The 24,713-nt window shown below is 34.5% G+C and overlaps 1 protein-coding gene across 2 annotated transcripts in view; it reads left to right on the top strand.

Annotated features, from left to right (window-relative positions):
* The window catches only part of TMEM232 (transmembrane protein 232), a 144,225-nt gene extending 121,504 nt beyond the window's left edge, over nucleotides 1-22,721 (top strand). For both annotated transcript variants that reach the window (XM_036409303.1, XM_045571839.1), the window contains 2 exons: nucleotides 17,279-17,372; nucleotides 22,180-22,721. In XM_036409303.1, coding sequence (XP_036265196.1) covers nucleotides 17,279-17,372; nucleotides 22,180-22,386 — 301 coding nt within the window. In that variant the 3' untranslated portion in view covers nucleotides 22,387-22,721. The remainder of the gene's footprint in view (nucleotides 1-17,278; nucleotides 17,373-22,179) is intronic.
* Nucleotides 22,722-24,713: the final 1,992 nt, after the last annotated feature.

Genomic DNA, 24,713 nt, shown 5'->3' with positions numbered 1-24,713 from the left:
TTGTCCTAATCATTTTTAAGTGCTTCCATACTTGTTGGAACAAGGTGCCCTCACTTATATCTTTTTTTGCCCCAATTCTGAGGTCGTCCATTTCTTCAAGGAGCCTTGGTTCCTTTCAGTGGGAAATGGTATGGAGAAACCATTAAGAAACCAAGGGTTCTTGATGTCTCACCAAGGCAAATACTTGGAAAAGTATTTGGAGCCCTTTATATCACAGATATTTATTTTTCATATCAATGACCAGTATGCAAAAACGGTTACATTTTTAATTCACTAGTATAAGATAAAATGCAGAATTTATTCCTAAGATTTAAAACACCTTTGGTTTTGTATTTTAAAGATCAAGCTCAGTGCTATGTATTTTCAAGCTTTGTGCACCTTTGACATTAAGAGACATCGGCCTGATAATAGGTCAAAAAATAAAAGCTTCAGTACAAATGAGGGTCTATGTAGTCTATAGTTTAAAAGAGTTCTATCTTGCCTGGCATCAGGGAGCAAGAACTGCTACTGATACTGTTGAGAAGAGCAGACAGTTGACGTTTCCAAGGCAATAGCATAAAATGGGATCTCTCTCAGGAAAAACCAAGATGATGGCCTAAGTAAGTGCCTAAACTATGGCCTCACACAACAATTTCAAAACAACAACTAAAAGACAGAACAGACATTGTCCAAAACCACAGGAAAGCTGGCTGAGTGGGAAATCTACAACTAGAAAGAAGGAGAGAGGCTCACGGGTCAGGGGATCTGCAAAGCACTGAGGTAGGGAGACATGCACGCAGAGAGGAAGGACAGAAGAATGCCTGGCTGGTGGGAAGGGAAAGGAAGCCCGACTGCATGGAACCCCAGTTCCAACTGCACTGAATTCCAACCCCGGCTGAAACCCCATGGACCCAGGCTCATTCGGGTGGAGTCTGGATTGTAGAGAAAGGCACCTGGAGACTCAAAGACTGGGAGACTCAGGGGAATCGGGAGCCACAGTGGGCAGGGTCTAGACTCTCGTGCCAGTGAGTGCGCGGAGAGGTCTGACTGCGGATTGCTGCAGCCACTCCATAGTGGAAGGAGTCGGAAATTCCTCACTGCACTGAACCCCAGCTCTGACTGCACTGAGCACTGAAACCCAGTTCAAGGTGAGCCCCTGAAGCACCCATGCTCTTACAAGGGGAATCTGGACTGTCAGGCAGAAACTCAGGAGATCCATGGAAGGCAGAGGTCTGAGGCACGCGCACAAGGGCAGGGCTGACGGGAAGCCAAGACTGTTGGCTCAGCCCTGAGACTCTTTCCCATCCAAGCTGAGCACAGAGGCTTTTGCAATTTTGCAAGTCTGATCCTATAAGACTGTCTCCAATACAGAAGGTATCCTGGAGTAGACACAGCTGATACTCACATCCAATTGGCCTGGATACCAACAACAATTAAGATTTAACTACAACAAGGCTGTACACACAGTACACAAAGGGTAGAACCAAGTGTGTCTACCTCAGGCAACTGGGGAGGCTGACCCACTCGTCCATATAAGACACCAAACACACAAAGCCACCCTACCAACCCAGGGAAGCAGCAAAAATAGGGAGACAAGGAAACAGATCTCAATAGAAAGAAATGGAGAACAAAAGACTGGATATAGAGTTCAAAACCACGGTTATAAAGTTTTTCAAGAATTTCCTAGAAAAGGCTGATAAATTTAATGAGACCCTAGATGATATGAAAAAGGACCAACTAGAAGTTAAACATATACTGAGTGAAATAAAAAATATTATACAGAGACCCAACAGCAGACTAGAGGAACGCAAGAATCAAGTCAAAGATTTGGAATACAAAGAGGCAAAGGACACTTTTCCGGAGAAGCAAGAAGAGAAGAGAATCCAGAAAGTTGAAGATAGTGTAAGGAGCCTCTGGGACAACGTCAAGCGAACCAACATCAGAATTATGGGGGTGCCAGAAGGAGAGAGAGAGCAAGATACTGAAAACCTATTTGAAGAAATAATGCCTGAAAACTTCCCCCACCTGGTGAAAGAAATAGACTTACAAACCCGGGAAGTGCACAAAACCCCAAACAAAAGGAATTCAAAGAGGACCACACCAAGACACTTAATAAAAATGCCAAGGACAAAAGACGAAGAGAGAATCTTACAAGCAGCAAGAGAGAAAGTTTTATGCTTGTCTTTGTGCATTTTGAGTTAAATTTCTATACCATACAAAGTTTTTGTTCTTTGTTATTTTCTTTTTTTTTGTGTATATATCATTGCAGTTATCTCAGCACCATATAAGAGGTTATCAATGATCCATTGAAACTGCATTTGCACATTTGTCAAAATACAATTGACTGCATTTTTGTGGATGTATTTCCATTGATCTCATTGACTGTCCTGATGTCAATAACACACTCTCTCATTTACTGTAGCTTTATAATAAACCCAGGTAGTATTCTTAGTTTTCAAAATTGCTTGTTATTCTAACTCTTTTGGTTTTCTATGTAACTGTTATAATCAATTGATTTGTGGCTAAATATAAATTCTACTGAGGTATAATTGTGATTGCACTAATCTCTGGATCAATTTGAAGAGTATTGACATCTTCACAATATTGACTTCTTCAATTCAGGAATGTGAATATCTCTCCTGAATTTAGATCATTATCTGTTTCTCTTATCAGTGTTTTCTATTTTTTTTAAGATAGATGCTATATATATTTTGCTAGACTTATATCTAATTATTTCATGTTTTTATTGCTATTATAAAACTTGGTATTGGAGTTTCTAATTATTCATTGATAGTATATAGACTCATGGGTTATTTAGAAGCATGCAGTTTCATTCCAAGTATTTGAAGATTTTCCAGGTAGTTTTCCATTACTTTTTTTTTAATTTAAGTTTTTTGTTTGTTTTTACAGTATTAGAATAAATCTTTTGTGATTTTCATTAATTTAAATATGCTATGATTTTATTTATGGCTTAGACATAGACAGTATTCAGAGCCATAATTTGTATTCTGCTGTTGTTAGTTGGAATGCTCTATAATGTTAATTACATCAAGTTGATTGATAGTGTTGTTTCAGGTTTCAATATCCTTATTGGTTTTCTGTCTATTTGTAATATTAAATTCTGAGAGAGAATTGTTGAAGTATCCAGTGTTATGGATATGTCAAATCTAAATTGTAGATGTGTCTACTTCTCTTTTCAGTCCCATTGTATTTGCTTCATGTATTCTATAGCACCATTTTTAGATCCACACACAAGTCGATTAAGTTTTTTTCATCATTTTTAATGTCCTTTTTTTGCCCTAAGGTGTTTGTATTATAGCATTGGCCTTTATTTCTTGAATTATTGAATTAAAACTTAGCCTTGTTTGTTAAAAAGTGAAATAGCAAAAGACTTGAAGAGGCCACTAAGATGAATAACTCAGATAAGAAAACCAAGGCTTAGTGAGAAACAAACAGAAGAGAGGCTCAAATGAGAGGCTGAGATGAGGAAATTGAAGTACAAGAAGGTTGTGTTATACCTAGCTGGGTAGTGGCAGACCAGGAATAAGATCCTACTGTAGACCTAGCTGGTTTGGCTCAGTAGCCTGAGGACTGAAGGGTCCCCGGTTTTATTTTGGTCAAGGGCATGTACTTTGGTTGCAGGCTTCAGCCCTGTCCCTAGTCAGGGCCCTTGCTGGAGCCTAGATATATGTGTTTCTTTCACATGGATGTTTCTCTCTCTCTCCCACTTCTTCTATCTTTAAAAATCAATGGAAAAATACCCTCTGATGAGGATTAACAAAAAATTAAAATAAGATATCCCCACTGAGGAATCTCTAGTTCCACCCAAGCTGAAAACATACCTGCCAAAGAATTTGCTCTGAATGAGCACCTTATTAACAAACAGTTTCAAGTATACAATAGAGATTTCAAGTCAGGTGTCTTGTACATGAGGTTCTCAAAATAGGAAATTCACTTCTTTTTGGAACAAATTATGAGGAACAGCTTATTGTGCTGCAGAGAAATAGACCAAAAGACATTGTAAAGTCATTTTTTCACATTCTCTTTCTAAGATGAAATTGTTGACAAGGTAGAGCAATGATTTTCTGACATCAGCCAAGTAATTGCTATGTCACAGAAGTGTGTTTCTCCAAGTTCAATTTTGGTGCAGTGGCTTTATGTATAATATAACACTTTGGTTTTCCAAAATCTTTCTAAGCACCTCACACAATGAAAAGAGTATATGCATGCATTCAGATGCAGTGCTATCCCTTGAATTTGGAACTGACTACTGCCCTTTGTCATTTTTGCAGGAGAAAGTATGAATGAAAAGATCAGTTGGCATAAAGTCTTTAGTAGATTGCTCTTTTATTTGTTGTTTCAACAGTACCTAAACTAAACATAGAAAACAAAAACTCTAGGCAATATATTGGGAAATTATTTTGTTGAAATATCTTTTTGTCCCCTGCCTTTCTTCCATTTCCTCTTATCCATAGTACTACACGAATCTTGGTATTTTTATGGCTGTCTCTTTTAAGATACATTTTTTAGAATCTGCTTAGAAAAGATTTGATGGAATCTATTTTCAGTCTCAGTAGGACAATCCTAATTTGCATCTCCTCATGGGTTGGCATGGCCTAAATTGATCTACACTGACCTGCTTCCTTTTAAATCAATTCAAGGTTTTTCTGTGTATACACAGAACAAACTACTACCTGTACTTCAGATGCTGCAAAAATCAATCACACGGAAATGTAAGCCTTCTGGATAGATTCTTCAAATAAAAGTGTACTATATTGTACTGTTCAAAGCTGAAAGGAACAATGAGGGAAAACTAAGAAGCTGGAAGAGATTAACTAATCCACTAATCAACAATCTTCATTTGTCTGTGCTACAAAATGTATTTTGTCTTACCTAGTACTAATTATTGCTTTTTCTATCATCTGCAGTAATTATATAAAATCAATTCAAATAGCATTTTATTATATTTCTCTTAAGTATATGTAACGTTTTGTGCATGATGGACAATTGTTATTTTATTGCAATTGTAACAGGTCATTTCTTAAAATCAAGATTCTGTAGCCAGCTTTACTTTAGAAGTCAGATGTTAAAAAAAACATAACATTATAAACTGAATAAGAGTCTATGGTAGTTTGCTTTGCTAGAACATACTGCGCTACTTTAGCCAGAATCAACAAAAAATACCTTTCTCAGTATTTTAGATAGTGCTTGTAAACAAATTTTTCCTTAAGTAAACTGCTGAACTATCCTATGTAACCAATGGTCACAGACAATAGGGGGTTGAGGGCATGAATGGGGGGGGGGGAGTAATGGGGGAGGGATGAGTACACATATGTAATGCCTTAATCAATAAAGAAATTTTTAAAAATAAAAAAATAAATCCAAGTGATGACAAGATAAAAAGTGACAGCAAGCTGAGAAAACTTTGAGGAAATCCCTATAATTAAAGGAGAAGAAAATTCAGAGAAGGTACAATCATACATGGAAGAGAAGACTTGGAAGAAACTTGTGTCTGAAAATAGAGAAGCACTCTTAAAAGGGGCAATCAGGCATATTAAGTGACATGGATATGTGAAGAATAAAGAAACAATCATTTCATTTAACAATTAGGAGTTAAATACCAGTTACATTTATTTTATTTTATAGGTGCTGTTAAAATGGTCATATTTCTTTCCATATATTTTAAATGAATATGGAAATAGTCAAAGGAGAATGCAATAGTTGTCAAATGCACCATTTGTTAATATAAAATTACTTTCTTTGAATCATTTAATGATTTTTGCCTTAACTTCTCTTTTGTCTGAAAATAATATTGTAAGTGATATTTTAATGTTTGTATTTTCCTAGCAAATCATTTTGATTCCTTTTCTCTTTTAAGTTTAATTTTTGTTTGAATAGTCTTGTGTAAGCTACATTTAGTTTAATTTTTTCTTTGGCTTATATGGTATTAATGGCATCTAATTTTATTATTATAATTCATATGTCTTCTGTTTTTTTCTTTTAAGTGTTATGTATAATTCCTTGCATTTTTTTCTATTTAGAACTTATTCTTTTTAAAAATTTTATTGATTTTTTTTTTTCACAGAGAGGAAGGGAGAGGGATAGAGAGTTAGAAACATTGATGAGAAAGAAACATTAATCAGCTGCCTCCTGCACACCCCCTACTGAGGATGTGCCTACAACCAAGGTGCATGCCCTTGACCAGAATCGAACCTGGGGCCCTACAGTCCACAGGTCGACACTCTATCCACTGAGCCAAACTGGTTAGGGCTAGAACTTGTTATTCTTATTTTGTTTCACAACAGTGATTAGAAAGGCATATATATTGTTTTTAATTCTCATGATTACATTCACATTTCTAAAAAAAGAATCTATACAATAAAAAGTATCTAAATAAATAATAAAACATATTTTGCATAATATCCTATTTCTGATAATTTCTCTACTCCATATAACGGGGGAATGTAACACATTTTCAGTTAATTTTTTTATATTTTAAAACTATAATGTATATTTCATATCATATTAATGATTTAAATTTATTAAATAAATTACATTTTCTCCTTAAGCAAAATTGTATTTTTATTAATGGTGTAACAAATTTAAAACAATTATTTAGACTGAAATTTACATTTAATTTGGTTTAATTTTCATTGCTAGTCTTTGTACAAGTATTGGCTAAAGGTTAATTTCTAGAACTACATAACAGATCATTGGCCTCAAAGAGCTTTCGGTCTAATGGCTTTTTCTCAATACGATTGTTCTTTCTTGTTCTCTATTTTGGTTAGAAGTATCACCAAAGCTGAAATTACCCCCATTCTTAATCTCCTAATGTTAACTACTTTATGGAAAGTATAAAGAGGAATTTATTTTTAAGTATGTGATAATCTAAAGATTCTCAAGAGCAAATAATTTTTTAAATTTCATATTGTAGGGGAGAGAACTACGGGTGATTTTCTTATGTTTTTTTTATTTTCTCTCAGCATTGGGAGAATTTTACTTTTATTCTTATTTTTTATTTTTTTTATTTGAGTCTATTTCCTTTTTGAACTGGTACAGAAAATCATTTCCATGTAATTAGGTCATTTTTCAGATCTATAAATTTTCTGTGATCATATTTTTTAAATACTGTTTCTATAACAATTTTTCTCTTTAGTTTAATTGATAATTTTTAGGTTGAAACACATTTATTTCATTTTAGGTTGAATCACATATTATTTTCTCTCATTTATTTTCAGGTTTTACTTTCCTCTAACTTTGGAAATCTTTTTGAATTGGTAATCCAAAACACTGGTTCATTTTTCATAATGATTTTTCTTATTTTTAAAACTGTTTTTATTATTTATTGATCTTTTACCACGACACTATTTTTTCATAGCATCCTTCCTCATCTCATATGTTTTTATCTCTAACTTTTCAGCACCTATTTTATCAGTCCTATACCCTATTGAATGCCAAGTAGTTTTCTGACCTTTCTTTCAGATTCATATGTCTTCTAAAATTGTAGCAATTTTTAAAGTTTATTTTCTTTTGGATATATGAGATAATGTATAATTCTTCATGTCTATCAATAATTTACAGATTTTCTTCAATTTGCTGTGCACTAAAGAGAGTTCTCTATATTACCTGTGCTTTCCAGTAGAATTTACACATTGTCTTTGTATCCTACTCTAAACATTTGTATGCCAGTAGAAGCTCCTTCTTAGATCTACAACTGGGTAGCACATTAATGACCACATTGCCTAGTATGGTTTCAATATCTGGCAGGCTTTTAATGTGGCTATGCTGGCATGTGAGGAGATAGTTTTCCATCCATTTTGTCTCGATCTCAGATCTCCAAACAGTGTTATTGGAAAACAGTCTGTTAGAAAAACAGAACCTTTCTTATTTTTGAGATATTTCTCTTTCCCCCAATAGAATTTCATTTGTGGCAAATAACCTCTGTAGGATACAATATAATCTCACCCATCAATTTTCTTTTATTTAATTTTTAATTATTTTTATGACTTGAAGAAGCTAACTGTATATATAGGGGAACTAATATGGGATCATAAAAAGTAGCTCTCCAGGTGCTGCAAAAAACCAGTGCCTGTAATTCTGGTTAGTAATGACATTGGGAGCAAACAGTTATAAAGCTAAGACTACCTGCTTTTAAATGAGCCTATTTTCTATTTCTGTTAGGAGAATATCATTGGATCCTCAATTCCACTTTGCAATCCAGTTACAATGATTTCTATATTACCAATAGTTGCCACTAGTAAATACAAATTCTGGATTATGTCCCATTTTCAGCATGCTCCATTTATCATATTCCATTCAAGAACATACCGTATTTTCCGGCGTATAAGACGACCCCCTAATTTTACAGTTAGAACATAGGTTTAGGCCTATATTCGCTGTATAAGACTACCCCAAACTTCCGAGGCAACACCAGTTCTTTTTTTAATAGACCGCCTCTCTGACTCTGGCCAATCTGAGCAGGCTCTTTACTAATAGAACACAGTGTCGTCTTATACGCCGGAAAATATGGTATTATAAATAGATAAGAATTAGAGTATTATTATGGGGATATTGTAAGCCTAGCATAGTGTATTATATTAGTATGAATGATTTTCAGAATTCATTTCTTAGCTATTATTAATAACAAATTATTTGTAGTATACCTTATAATTATGGAAATATGCCCAAATGTCAATAAATTATACTTAGAATCTCTGGAATAAAGCACTAGTGGGATATTAATATTTAAACATTCTTAGTAGTGTAGCATCAAACCTAAAGATTTGTACTATTAAGCTCTTTAACCAGCAAGAGTTGAGTCATTCAAAGGCAGAAAAGAGAGGATAAAACATGGTCTTTTGTATTTCTCCACTTTCCCACTCCCAAATCTGTATAGTTGCTATGGCAATCAATTGCTTCTCTGGTGAGATAACTTCCAATCTTTAATATGTACTGCCAACACTCTTGTTTCAATAGCTCCTGAAATGGTCCTGTAACTTTCAGTATTTCTTGTTCAATCTGCACAACTGTCAGAGTAATCATTTTGAAACAGAATTCTTATCATACTGTTTTACTGCTTGTAAGTCTTTAAACACTACAAGAATGTTGTATTGAAAAGGTGAAGTCTTTTTTCTTCTTCTTTTTTCATGCTTCCTAATAGGGATTGAGCCCAAAACTCAGGCATGTGTTCTAACTGGGAATTGAACCATGACCTTCTGGTTAATGGTCACATTGGCTTGCCTGAACTTGAAATCTTCATATGAAAGAGTCAGATTCAGAGTCTCTGTCACTCCCACTTCCCCCTTCTCTTCTTTCCCTGGGGGTTGGGGTGTGGTGTGGGGAGAGTGATACACCCAAAGTAGGAGATCAGGTGATTGTCTAATGTCTTTGATGTCAAGAAAAAGTCTAGATATGATATTTGGGGGTTCCCCCCCAAAAAGCTTTCACTCCTGTGGTAGGGGCCTCTAAGAGGGCCTCCAGTGACTCCTGCTTCTCATTATTCATGTTCTTGTATACTTTCTTTTCTTTGAGTATGGCTGGACTTAGTGATTCACTTCTAATGAGTAAATACAGCAGAAGTGATAAGATGCCACTTTCAAGATTAGGTTATAAATATATAGTGGCTTCTATCTTGTGGACTCTCTCACACTCACTTATTCTGTGCAAAATCAACTCCCTGTTTCTCCAAGTTTCATTGTCAAGAAACTGATGTCACTGACCAATAGCCAGCTAGGACTGAAGCTTGCCACCAGTCCTATAAATGTGCTCTAGCAGGTAGATTCTCCCCGTTAACTTTTGAGCTGTCACTTTATGTAAGCAACAGATATATTTGTTAATTGAGATTACAGCATTTGCCTATTAATAAAATTAGTAGTAAATATCTTGAATAATATAGCTCAAGAGAGAATAAATAGGCTACCACAAATTCTTGGAAATCAGGATGGTATCAGATGCCTCAAAAGCAGGATTAGAAGCAAGAAGATGGCACAGCCTCAATAAACTGAGGGAAAATAATATTCACTCTAAAATCACAAACATCCCTTGGTATGAATATATTTAGTTAATAGTATATTGGGGAAAAAAATAAACATTTCATATAAAATTCTAACTGAATCTATTCTGTTCTTCATTTGGGTAGAGTCAAAAAAATGACACCGAATATTTTGCTGCTTTAATTTATTAAATGTGAGGGTAGAATAAAGATATTTTCAAATCATTTACCTTCTATCTGACAGTTGTGCAGATTGAACAAGAAAAACACTACTCATCCTTCCAGGTTGTTCAGAGGTGTTCATGGAGCCATATCTCAGCCTGGAGCACAATGTATTTTATCTTAGTTGTGAAACCATCTCCATTAATTTCTATAAACTGCCTTCAAAGAAACTTAGCATCCTTTTATTATGTATTTTGGCATCTTTCAGTCAAAGCACAATCTGTTCTGATAACCTAGAGATTTTTTTCTAAAATGAAACTTATTAAAAAAAAATCTCAGACTCTAATGACAAAATTTATTTAGGGGATTGTGGGTAAACAGAAACAGAAGATGCATCAGCAATGCTATGGTGGCAGAGAACTATCCTAGGCCTAACATTGCAAAATGTTATGTCTGAAATATAGGACTAATTGTTTCAGTGGAACATCCCATTGGAAATTTTGACTCAGTGAATTGAAAAGAAATTAAAGTTCAACAAACCTTGGCTTTGTGATCCTTAGTTGCTTCTATAAGGTCTAGTCAATGTGAAAGTGATACCTGAAACTTTCTAATAGGTACTGTATATGGAAACTACCAGATCAATAGTCTGGCTGGCAAAGCAAAGCAAGACTGAAACTGTAGCAGATAATGTCTGGGACAGAGCCCATGGGACAAGATCACTGGGAATAGTAGAAGCCAAGGACCCTGCAGTTTCCCTTGAGTGGCAGTTCTTCATGTCAAGTAGAAACAGGATCACTACCCAGGCTATCGATGTTGGAGGGGTGAGAGCAGAACAATTTTTAACTCTCACTGAAAGGAATAAATCTATAGAATGTTTTATAATGCAAGAACTACAAAACAAAGGCAATTAAATAGGTAAAGATCCTGTTAATGTGAGATCAAGTAATGGTAATATCGATATGTCTCTGGTTCTATTTTTGTTCATCAGTTTATGTTGTTCATTATATTCCATAAATGAGTGAGATCATGTGATATTTCTCTGACTGGCTTATTTCACTTACCATAATGAGCATTATGTTGTTAGATTTTTAACTTTGGATAACTTTGTTATAAATATCCATACTTTAAATCTTGTCTTTTACAAAATCTATTCGATATAATCTTGAGGTACTCTTATTTAGGCAAGGAAATTATGGTGAAAGAAAACAAGAATAGTGTTCAAAGAAAAGACATATGATTTGCTACTTGAATTAATCAGCTTTATAAAATAGAAAATTAACATTATTTGAGATGAAAAATCTGTCATTTATATGTCCAGAAATCATTTATTTTTAATCCTCCTGCTTAAAAGATGCATAAAATATTAAATATTACCAGGTAGGGTTTTGAGTATGAAAGTTATGGTTAAATGTATCTTTAAGGATGGGAAAACTTTCAGTTTCCAGAAAGATGTGTGGTTCCCAAGAGTACTGAATTAAAATGGAATAAGGGAAAATAGTACTGAAATATAATTGGATGGTAAACTTAAGATCTAATTTTGTTTGTGACTGAATTTAAGTTATTAGCTTAAATTAGTATGTTATATCAATAATATCTTTTATATAAGTCATAAAGCAAAAACCTAAAGTAAATACACAAAAGATAATGAAAAATGAGTTAAACCCATCAATAATTACTTTAAATGTTAATGGACTAAATTCTCCAATCAAAAACTATGGAGTGGCTGAATGCATAAAAAAATAAAACTCAAACTCTGTGCTGCATATATGAGACTCACATCAGTTCTAAGAACACAGAGACTCAAAGAGATGGAAAAGATGTTCCATGCAAGTAGAAACAGAGCAAGAATAGCACCATACTTACTTGGACAAAATAGACTTAAACTCAAAAATTATTATGTAATGACAGAGGGCTCAATTAATCGAGAGGTAATAACAATTATCTAGAATAATAAAAGCATAATATGCTAACTAAACCAGATGTCCTTCTGGGCTACCTTCCTCACAAAGCCGGGCTACAAAAAAAGCTGGGGCCCAGGGTGCTTGAGGGAAGCCTGTGCTGGCAGCTGGGGGAAGGAAGGACTACTCTTGCATGAATTTCGTGCATTGGGCCTCTAGTAAATATATATGCACCAAACTTGGGAGCACCAAATTATATATCTATATCTATATCTATATCTATATCTATATCTATATCTATATCTATATCTATCTATCTATCTATCTATCTATATTTTTAGAGAGAGAGAGGAAGGGAGAGAGATAGAGAGCTAGAAACGTCTATGAGAGAGAAACAACCAGCTGCCTCTTGCACACCCCCTACCGGGGATGTGCCCGCAACCAATGTACATACCCTTGACCGGAATCGTACCTGGGACCTTTCAGTCCACAGACCGACGCTCTACCACTGAGCCAAACCGGTTTTGGCAGAACATACATTGTTCTTAAGTGAACATGGAACATTCTCCAGGATAGATCATATGTTCAGTCACGAACCAAGTGTAAGCAAATTTAAAAGCACTGGAATCATACCAAGTATCTATTCCAACCAAAATGTTATAAAACTATAAATTATTAACAAGAGAAAAACTGAAAAATCACAAATATGTAGAAATTAAACAATATTTTCCTGAATAACCAATGAGTCAAACAATCAAATAGAATATAAAAATATCTTAAAATAAATGAAAATGGAAACATAACTTTTAGGATGCAGCAAAGATTGTTCTAAGAGGTACATTTAGAGTAATAAATGCCTATATTAAGAAGAAAAAGAACGATCTCAATCAAACATTATACCTCAAGGCACTATAAAGAGTAAAACAAAATAAGCCTAAAATTTGCAGAAGGAAGGAAGCAACAAAGTTTAGAGCAGAAATAAATGAAACAGATTAGAAAACAATTGAAGAAATCCATAAAATGAAAGAAAAGTAAACAAATTTGACAAACCCTTAGCTAGACTTTCCAATATTAAAAGAGAGAAGATTAAAATAAAGCAAAATAAAAGATATTTTAACAGATACCACAAAAAGATAAAGGATAATGAGACCACTATGAACAATTATATGCCAACAGATTAATAAAGTAGGAGAAATGAATAAATTTCTAGAACTCTCATATAATCTAAAATGACTGAATCTTAAAAAAAAAAGAGAAAATCTGAACAGATCAATAATAAGTAAGGAGATTGAATCAGTCATCAAAAACCTCCCAACCAAGACAATCCCAGAATCAAATAACTTGGTTAATTCTATCAGGCATTGAAATAATTAATGCCTGTCTTTCTGAAACTGTTTTAAGAAAATGAAACAGGAGAGAATGCTAGGATTCTGCTGTTACCAAAGCCAGACAAATATTTTGAAATTTAGCAACTTTTATTTTAAAAATAATCCCATCTGAGGTGGTGGTCTTAAACAACTGGATGACCCCACAATAGAGGTTTCCAAGTCAGAATAATTTAAAGAAGAACGTGAATTATCTCTATTTTGCCATAGCTTCCTCCTCTAAATTATTTTGATGGTGATAAATCTGCAAAATTTATAGGGGACTCATACAATTTAGCAAAATGAAAATAAATAATCTAATAAAAAAAATGAGCAAAGGACCTAAATAGATTCCTTTTGAAAGAAACATACAGAAGGCCAAGTGACATATGAAAACATGCTCAAAGTCATTAATCATCCAAGAGATGCAAATCAAAACCACAACGAGGTACCATCTCACATAATCAGAATGGCTATCATCAACAAATCAACAAACAAGTGCTGGCAAGGATGCAGAGAAGATTCCCACTGCTGGTAGAAATGCATACTGGTGCAGCCACTGTGAAAAACAGTATGGAGTTTCCTCAAAAAAATTAAAATGGAACTCCGATTTGATCCAGTAATCCCACCTCTAGAAATATATCCCAAAAAATTAATAATACCAATCAGAAAGGATATACACTTCTATGTTCATAGCAGAACAATATATAATAGCTAAGATTTGGAAACAGCCTAAGTGCCCATTCAGCAGAAGAGTGGATTAAAAAAAATGTGGTATATCTACACAATGGAATACTACCCTGCTATAAAAAAGAAGGAACTCTTACCATTTGCAACAGCATGGATGGACCTGGAGAGCATTATGCTAAGTGAAATAAGCCAGTCAGAGAAAGATAAATATCATATGATTGTGGAATATAATGAACATAAACTGATGAACAAAAATAGATCCGGAGACATAGACACATTGAACAGACCGTCCGACCTCAGAGGGAAGGCAGGCGAAGGGGGGACGGTATAAAAGACCAACTAAAGGACATGTATGCATGCATATAAGCATAACCCATGGACACAAACAGTAGGGGCATGAGGGCATGTGCTGGGGGGTCAAAACAGGTGGGGAGAGGTCAATGGGGGACAAATGAGACATATGTAATACTTTAAACAATAAATAATTTTAAAAAGGAATAATGCACCTGAAATTTGTTCAGTGTTTGCTCCATCAAAAATGTTTTATGTCATTTTAATATTTATAAAATAAAAGTAAAATATATAATTTTTACATTAAAAATGTAAAAAGCAGATACAGAGGAATTAAATAATAATAGGTGGCAGAACCATATGCTTAACCATCCTATATAATAATCCTATATAATAAAAGGGTACTATGCAAATTGACCCTAAAGTCAGGATGGCCAGAATGACTGCTTGAATACCCACTATGAGGTACACTGACCACCTCTCAGTTCATTTCCTCGGCTGGCAGGCTCTGATCACCCAATAGTGAATGTGGAACCAGGGATAGATGGCAGGGGATGCAGGAGGTGCCAATCTAAGGCCCCTGCCCAGCCAGTTGCCCCAAATGTGGAGGATGACCCATGGCAGAGGTAGGACCGGCGAGCAAGTGGGAATGGCTGACCTCTCGGTTACTACCCCTAGCCAGCAGGCTCTGATCACCTGATGGCAAACGGGGTACCAGGGATGGGTGGTGGCAGGGGACAGGGCCAGCTGGAGGTAGCCTGGGAAGATGACCCTGATCACAGGCCAGGCCTAGGGACCATATCTGTGCCCGAATTTTGTGCATTGAGCCTCTAGTTTTACTATATTTTTCTGTTTATATCATTGAATGTCTGTCTCTCTTATGCCTCAAGTGGCCTTGTATTATCATTATCTATGAGTCTTTCTTTTCAAGTACAAACTATTCAACTGAAATAACTAAAAATCACAGATGCACAAGCATACTCATATAACCTTTTCATTTTAAAGCTTTTCTAGCATATTATTATGCATCTCTTTAATTTAAATTTAAACTTTTATAATTCAAGAAGGAACTGGAGGCAAGTTACTTGAATATTTTTAACCTTTAAATAATTATACTATTCTTATTCCTTTTTCACAGTATTTAGCACATTCCTTTTATATCAGAAGTGCTCAAATTTTGTTAAATGTAGTTAATCTGTGTCAGCTCCCAGATGTCCCCAAATTTCCCAACATTCTAGAATCATACTTTCTTCTAATATTTTAATAGAAAGACTAGAGTTTCTATTCAGCATGCAGTGGAAAGATCACTGCTCTTCTGCCTCACAATAGTTCTGAATCTTATGGGTTGGAGGAGGGCTCCCATTTATTTCCTCTGGTCACCAGCCACTTGAGTTGAACTCCTGCTATTCGTTCTACTCTGTGACTTGTCTCCTACAATTGTCATTTCCTTGCTAGACTGGACATTGCTCTACTGGCGTAAGTGTGTTTTGTGGTAGACTCTTCCCAATGTCACAACTTTCATTTATACATTCTATCATTCACTAATTATATTGGGAACTGATAAAACAATGATAAGCAAACCATCTGCACAATCATGTAGCTCATATTCTAATCAGGAAATATAAAACTCACACAGGCACACAGAAAAATTTTAAATTACAATTGAGATAAGTATGAGGGAAAGGCCCATGGTGGATTGAGAGTTATGGTAGTGGATTTGAACTGAGAGCTAATGGATAAATAGACATCAACCAGCCTTGTGCAGAGATAAGAGGGGGAGAAGGTGTAAGACAAGGTAGATGCAGAGATTTGAAAGAAGAGGTCTACGTCCAGGTAAGAATGATGGTTTAAATCAGGGAAATGATGTTGAACATGAAGATAAAGGAAATATTTGAGAAACATTTAGTACAGTGTAAAGAAAGATAATTGGTAATATGAGTGAACCATACCGTATTAAAAAAATATAGATCTCCATATATAGAGCAACTTGAAAAAAGTGCATGTAGACATACATTATAGTTATAAAAATTTATCAGACTTGTTTGAATTTGGAAAATATTTCACCAGTTATGTCACTTATTAGGTTCTTGCCTAATAGATTTTATATACCCACCTTTTCTGCCATAAAGCCATATTCTCTATCACCATTTTGTTGCTTTACCTATTTCTGGAAATAATACAATTATTATGTGAACAGTTTAACAATAAATCTCCAATAGCTTAGTCCCCACTTTGCACTCCAACACTTCCATTGAGCTGCTGCTAAGCTGTCTGCCACAATTCCACTCCTAGTATTACAAAGAGCTAGGAGAAATACTGAAGTCACATCACTGTTTTTTGTTGTGGTTTTTTTTTTTTGTTTGTTTGTTTTTTTGTTTGTTTTTGTGTGTGTGTGTGTGTGTGTGTGTGTGTGTGTGTGTGTATGTCGGGTTTTTTTTGTTTGTTTGTTTGTTTTTTTAGTATGCCTTAGTTCAAATTCTTATGCTTAGACTTTTACCAGAATATCCAGGGTCATGGGGCTATGTATGGTAAGGAACATTTTCATCTCCCCATTGATCATAGTCAACTTCAACCGTCTTTTAGCCTTTCATATCCTTACATCTCATTTTTTTACTGACAAGCTATAGTATATACATCTCCTAGGAGAATATTGACTTTTTATTATTGTCCAGTTCTTATTCTATATGTCATACTCTATCCTCTAAAATATCAGTTATAATAACCCCAAATAGCTTACCAAAACTATACACTAATAATATAGTAATCTGCACAGAGTTAAGAACTTGATGTTAACAATGTAGAATCAAATGCTTTATAATGAATTATGACTTTCAAAGTTATATATTCCTGGGAGGAGGAATATCTATACCTAATATTGGATCTGTTCTTATCCTCTCTAAAAGGGAACATACTTCTGTAGCAGACGTCCCCATGTTTCCATATCCAGATTTCTTCACCAAGAGAGATGAAGAATTGACAAGAATCATTGAACATTATGTAAGATTGACTTTCTTAAACTACTTGCAAAAGCTTTGTTTTTTTAAAGGTATTTTGAATTAGAATGTGTAGTTCTGATAGTTTAATATTAACATGTGGAACTTAAAAGCAGAGCCATGTGTGGGCATTGCTAAACTTAATTATATCTCACTGTATTACTATACATATCAGAGCCTTCACTGGGCTACAGAAAATTGGCCTTTGTCATCTTACCTAATAATAGACAAACATGTAAATTGACCGTACCTCTCCTACACCCACAGCCAATCAGAGTGAGTATGCAAATTAGAAGGCCAAAGATGGTGGCGGGGGTTGTAGGGATCTACAGGAGTGGAATGCCACAGAAAAGGCTCTGACCTGAGTCTGCCGCAAAGACCAAGAAGGCAGACTCCAGCTGGAACGAAGGCCTGGGTCCTGGGTGCTGGAGGAAAACCAGCGCTGGAAGCCAAGGGAAGGAAGGCATATTGCAAGCGTGCAATGGGCCTCTACTTTAAAATACTAAATTTATCCTGTTTCTTGAATTAGTAGATTTTAAAAACAAGAATCTGATATTGAACACTAAACACTGGGTTTTTTTCCCTACAGTATAGTTTTAAAAATGGAACAAAAAATTTTTGACTCAATTTTCAGTGACCATTCTTTGCCCTTGAAATATGAGAAAGACTTTAATCACTTTGTTTGTGGTATAAGTTAAACAAACTGTGGCAATACAAGGCTATTCACTTAAGATACTTTAATTCATTGAGCTTTTTTAGTTAATTTCTTTCTAAATCGTTTTATGATTGCCATTTTGTTTAGGAGTTGTTTACACCATTTACTGAATATTGTATGTTCTTGCCTCCTTTGCCAAATATTAATTGTCCATAAAGGTGTGGGTTTTTTCCTGGGATCGCTATTCTGTTCAGTTCATATATATGTCCTTATACCTGTATCATGATATTTTTTATTACTGTGGCTTATAGTATAGTTTCATAGCAGGTAGCATGAATCCTCCAACTTTGTTCTTTGTTCTCAGAATCATTGTGGCTATTCCTGGTCTTTTGTAGTTCTATATAAATTTTGGGGACATTTGTCCTAGTTCTGTGAAATATGCCATTGGTATTTTGATAGGAATTGTGTTGAATCTATAAATGCTTTTGGTAGTATGGACATTTTAATGATGTTAATTTTTTTTAACATCATTACATGCTTCAACTTATTTATATCTTTTAAAATTTCTTTCTTCAGTGTTTTATAATTTTCCAAGTGCAGGTCTTTTACATCCTTGGTTAAATTTATTTCTAAGTATGTTTTGATACAGTTGCAAATAGGATTGTTTTCTTAGTTTCCCTTTCTGATAGTTCATTTTCATGTATAAAAATACAACCAATTTATGGATATTTATTTTGTATCCTACAACTTTACTGAATTTATCAGTTCTAAAAGTTTTTTTTTTTTTTAATGGAATCTTTAGGGTTCTCTTCCATGATTAATTTTTTTACATTTCATTTAATTAGTGATCTTTTGAGAAATGATATGGGATTATTTCATTTACTGATCCCACTGAATTGTAATTTATTATATAGCTAATATTTAAACTATTCTAGCAATACCTATGAGTACTAGGATTTGAAAACAGAATGATGCCCTGGAAACACAAAGTAAGAGCCATAGTATTATATTTTTATTCCATAATGTAAGTTTTGCTAAACCAGTATATCACATGTACAGGGTAGTATAAAAAATTACTAATGGTTCATAAATGTGGCACCTATATTTTACCAATCGCTCAGCTGAATTATCTAGAATAGATTACAAGAGACAACAAATTGTCAAGGTGTATATACACATATATATAGTGTAATATGGATCCTAAAAACTATCATTTTTTCCTCTTTCAAAGGTATGAGCATTATATAAGCAATCACCCACCATGAATCTGTTTAGAATGTAGCTATAGAAGGGTAAAGGAATCCTTTCTAAAAATAAGTTTGCTAGAATCCAAATTGTTTGATATGTGGGTAGCCTAATCAAATAGTAGTACAAACTACAAAGTATTGATTTGGGAAGGTTTATGGAAGTATCTTTGAATATAATATTTAACAAAATATTCAAATATATGCCATTTCCTTTCAGGAAGCTATAGCAGTACTACTTTGTACGTTATATTTTACCCTTTACAAAATGTCCTTACATTAGTTACTTCAATTTTCACAACAACACTGTAAAATAGTTACCAACAAGAATGGCGGTTTACATTTCAGTTATTTTACCAAGGTTTTAAAGTTAGTGAATGATTGAATGTACAGACAAAACAAAATCTTTGGACTTCAAATCTTCTTTTCTTTTTAACTTTAACTCATTATTCAGTTTTCTGGTTTATAATCCCTAACCTGAATGGAAATGGGGGATGGGGAGGTAGAATCTGTAGGATTGACAAGAAACAAAAACACAGCTATATAGTAGCCATAGTAAGCAAGGAATACGGCAGATACCTAATTGTGCAGCAGATACTAAGATACTGCTGATATTCCATAGTATGATGATTGAATCCCTGAGTGAAAGGGTTGAAAAAGTAATAAAAGGTGCTTCTATTCACCATCAATTTCAAGCAAACCTACATCTTTCTGGCTGCCACATTAATGATAATATTGGCCTATAAAAGTAAAGACAAGACAATGGTTTATCCAAATAGAATTGGTAAGGTGAACAGAGACAAAAATGTGAGAGGAAAGTTTACTTTCTGTTGGGTTAACAAAATGAACGTTTATCATGTTATGGTGAATTCCAGCCTTGCCAAGTCTCTCAAAGGGGGAAAGGAGGAAAAACAGACCCTAGATATTAGTGATATATCATATTCCTGTTTTTATACATGCTGTTTTGGATACCTAAGCATTCTGTTTTACTAAGAGTTCTTCAGCATTAATTCTCTGTCAATTTTTCACAGTGTAAAGATCAAAATCATGAGGTACACTGAAATCTCTCATATAAGCAGATTAGTTATCCGGTTTAGATACTGTTTTATTTCACCAACTACTACTTTTATGCTATAACATAAAATTGGTAGTTTTGTGATACAATATTACTACTTAATTTATTATATGAGAAAAATTATGTCTCAGATAAGTATCACAGAATGTGTAGCATGAATTTCAGCCTGTGCTTGAATGTTCAGGATGCTTTGCCTCAATTTTCTGGGTATTTCATGCAAAAAATGGTTTCTGAGAAATGAAATTATATGAGTAATAACTGTTTATAGGAACAGCCTCAAGATAAGTGCAAGTAATTTTTGTATTTCTTACATCTTTAAATTTTAATTGGAGTTTAAAAAGTAGATATAATTTTATTATGCTTCTAAAACCTATTTACTCTGTGTATGTTGACATTTTAAAAAATGTTATTGCCTTTGGAAGGCTGAGTGATGTGTAATTGATTCTGAGGTTTGGTCTTGGTCCTGCTTATTCATATCAGTTATAATTCACAGCACTGGGATAGAGTAATCAATAAGTTAATTGATAAGTTGTTAAGCATAGTCACTTGTATGTAGCATGAAGGGAAGATGACAAAACAAGCAATGTAGGTAGTATCTTTAGAAATTTCCAATATTTCATGCTAGGAGGCATTCTGCCTTGAACTTTTCACCTAGCCTAAAGAGGGTTTACTACCTCTTTTTACTCTATCTTTCATGAAAGATATTAGAAGGGGAAAAAAAAAGTCCTCCTCATGTTGCTTGGTTGAAAGGCCATTGTTACTTCCAACTCATTATTCCTAGGAACCTTTGTTCCAGAAGACAAAAACAAACAAACAAACAAACAAAAAAAACCAAGGACGCTTCAAAGAAGAGGAGGGATACTGTTTGATACACAGCGGACTCAGGGAACAACCTTCCAAATCTGAGTGAAGGAACATGCATGGGGCTTTCCTTTATATCTTCCTGTGGTCTTTGTCCCACAAACATGGATTATGTTCTGGTCCTTTTCGCTGGCCTTACAAGAAAGCCCCCAGGTGTTGGGGGTCTCCAGGCCATAGCTGATGGTCTGGCCTGGCACTAATGTTAATAAACCTCCCCTGGGGGCAGTGCACTGTCCACAGCCCCATGGCCTCTGTAACCCGTTCTGCAAGACCAGTATCTGGGAAGGAGGCCATGACTTAATTATAGGTGATCAAGAATGTACACTGAGCTTGCTGGCATGGTTCAGATCACTACCTCCAAATATCAGGGTTACATTGGAGTTAGCCCTTTTTAGCCTTCTCACCTGCAGATATGCTGTTATTGTTATGAGTTAACATGCTCAATTGCAATGAATGTTATATATATATATATATATATATATATATATATATATATATATATACACACACACACACACACACACACACACACAGATGTATATATTCTAATAATCTACTGCAAATCAGCATTTATTGTCTGATTAATTTCATTTTTTGACCTCACATGTAACAGTATCACAATTTCTGCCTTTCACTTTAATTTGGTCTTTCTTTGGCTTGATTTTTTACTTTATGATTCTGTGATCTCATATAAACACCAATATTGATGAAGAAAGGAAATTCATTTGGTATATGGAAATATAAACCTTATTATATTTTCTTATTCTTAAAAATGTTAAGAGGGAGTTATTCTTTATATGTATGGGGCTTGTACACTTTCTGATAGATGGCTTACATATTTTTTCCAGTGTGGTAGAGTATGAATTCCTGAAGAATATCTGTGAGAAAACCTAAGTTGATAATTGAATATATAAATTTGCATTTTGAGAAGTTAATTTATTAATCATATGTAAATGACACCTTTTCTCTGTAACAGTGGGAGAAAGAGCTAAAGATCCGACAGAAAGAAGATGAAATATCTGAGGCCAAAGAACGTGAAGATAAAAAGTTAAAGGAAAAAAATCACTTCAAAGAAATTATGAAAAAAAGAGAAGAGAAACTACACAAGCAAACCAAACCCTATGAGCTTCCTCCTAGGACTGAAGTAATTTCATCAGAAGCAAAAATGACCTTCCCAAATTGAGATCCATGTGCCAGAAGCTTACTGCATAAAGGAGACCATGATAGCTATATGTTAGGAAAAAGTTCTTCTACTTAACTGGAAACCATCTCTTAGAAAGGAGTTGTTATTCTGGTACATGCTTTGTAATAGTCATATCTTAGTCTTCAATTAACAGCTTTTAATCACATTTGAGTGAAGTGATTTTATCAATTAAACATTTTCAAGGATATAGCTAGACTTTTCCCAATTAACTCTTATCTTGTGATCATACAGCAGACTTAATCAATGATTCTTAGAGCATTGATATTCATTGGACAGTTAGATGGAAATAAATGGCAAATTTTTAGAGAGTTGCATGTAAGAATTATTTCTTGAAAACAGAATGAGCATTAACTGATACTCCTACAGTAATTATTACTCAAATAAAAGAAGCAAAAGACCTGTTTGGATTTGTATTTCATAGTCAATTTGTGCCAAATCAAACCATATGTCAGAAGCTGCAATTTGATAAATTATTGTTTATAAGCAAATCTGAATGGCCCAGTCATCTCAGAATGAGTTGAACCTTAACATTTATCAGAGCAGACTTTTGAGACAGTGGTTTTACTTTGTCAGATACATTGATGAGAATGGATGTGGATGATCCTGGAAGGTACAGTTGCATTTACTGATTATCCAATCAGGAGTCATCTTTACAATGTCAATTCATTTTATCTGATGTTCTTAACCTATGGGTAAGAGTAATGAGATGGGGTTCCTGTGATGCCTTATACTCCTCTTTGTCTAAAAAATGTAGATAAAAACCAACTTTAATTTTGTATAGGTGGCTTGATGATACTTAAGAGACAGGTGATTTATCAGAGATATCAAATTCAAATGACTACCAGGTCAGGAAGGTAATATAAATTAGTGACAAGGGCTACAGAAAACCTATTCTACCCTAAGAAAGTCCCCACCATTCAGCTGTACTTGTGCTGTATGTCCAGTATTGTGGGATTATCCAATCTTTTAAGAACATCTCAGATGGGATTATTTTTTAAAATAAAAGTTACTAAATTTCAAAATGTGGGCAAGTACCTAAAAAAACACACATAATTTTGGTTTAAATTTGACACATAGACCACAAGTTTTTACCTACAAAAGAATATACATATAAACATGCATATATATATATATATATATATATATATATATATAGAATGTATATGTTTGAGAATACATAAAGATACAAGGATTCTTTTGGTATATGGGGCGATGCTCTACCCAACTGAGCCACCCAGCCAGGGCATAAGATATAAGGATTCTTAATCAGCTCTATAGATAATAACTTTGCCCTTAAATTATTCTCTAAAATTCTTTATTAAGTTATTCTTTAAAAATTTTTTAAATTTGGCAACTCATACTTCTTATGGTTTTCCATAAGAAGTATGAGTTGGGCCTCATAGATCTGTGCCCATCTTCTACCTATGCCTTCTGCTAGCTATGAAACCTTGTCACTGAACCCATCTGAGCTGCAGCTTACTCATTTAGGAAATGGGCACAATGTATATTAATAGTGGTATCAGTCAGAAGTTAATTAGGAAAATGGAAACAGATCAGTCATTTTATGAAGAATTTAATGTAAGGAATTGTTTGAAAAGGTGTTAGAGGACTGAGGCAATGAAAAGGCAACTAAGACATAGGCAGAAAACCATTACTGCAGGACACTGCCACCCCCTCTAGGCGCAGGGCATCGGAGAGGAAAGGATTGGGTTATTAGAATCTGGTACTGTGGAGGGGGCAGCACACACAGTGGGAAGCAGCCCTCTGAGTGGGAGGCACTGCCCAGCTAGTACCTCTGACCAGGCACAATAAGGCTGTTTAGGGATTCCACAAAGAAAAAAGAAACTGGAATAAGTTGGCTATTCCAGAAACCATGTTGTCAGGAAGAACAAAAACCCCCTAGAAGAAGCAAATTCTTTCTCCCCATCCTGGGACGCTTCCTCCAGTGCAGAGAAAAGCAGGGTGGCTTTGCTGCTGAAAGACGCTGGTTAAATAACTGGAAAAAACTCCAAGCTCAATGCCTAGAACATACTAGGCCATGCAATAAAAGTCAATTCTCCTTTTCCCCCCTGCATATTAGGCCCTGTTTTTTTTTTTGTGTGTGTGTTTGTTTGTTTTTTTACCTTTTCTGAGATAAAAACAAACAACAAAAACCCAACAAACAAAAAAACACCAAAAATTGGAAGCATCATGACCTTTTAAGTTCATGTAAAAGGTTTAAAAATAATTTTTTTACTTTTTAAACAAAGCAGAGGTTAACATAATCAAACTTTAATTCTTCCAGTAAGTACTTAACTCAGACTCAA

The sequence above is a fragment of the Pipistrellus kuhlii genome, unplaced genomic scaffold (genome assembly GCF_014108245.1).
Source record: "Pipistrellus kuhlii isolate mPipKuh1 unplaced genomic scaffold, mPipKuh1.p scaffold_m20_p_4, whole genome shotgun sequence".
Lineage (NCBI taxonomy): Eukaryota > Metazoa > Chordata > Mammalia > Chiroptera > Vespertilionidae > Pipistrellus > Pipistrellus kuhlii.
The sequence above is the reverse complement of the archived record's forward strand: the minus strand, read 5'-3'. Positions and strand labels throughout refer to the sequence as shown.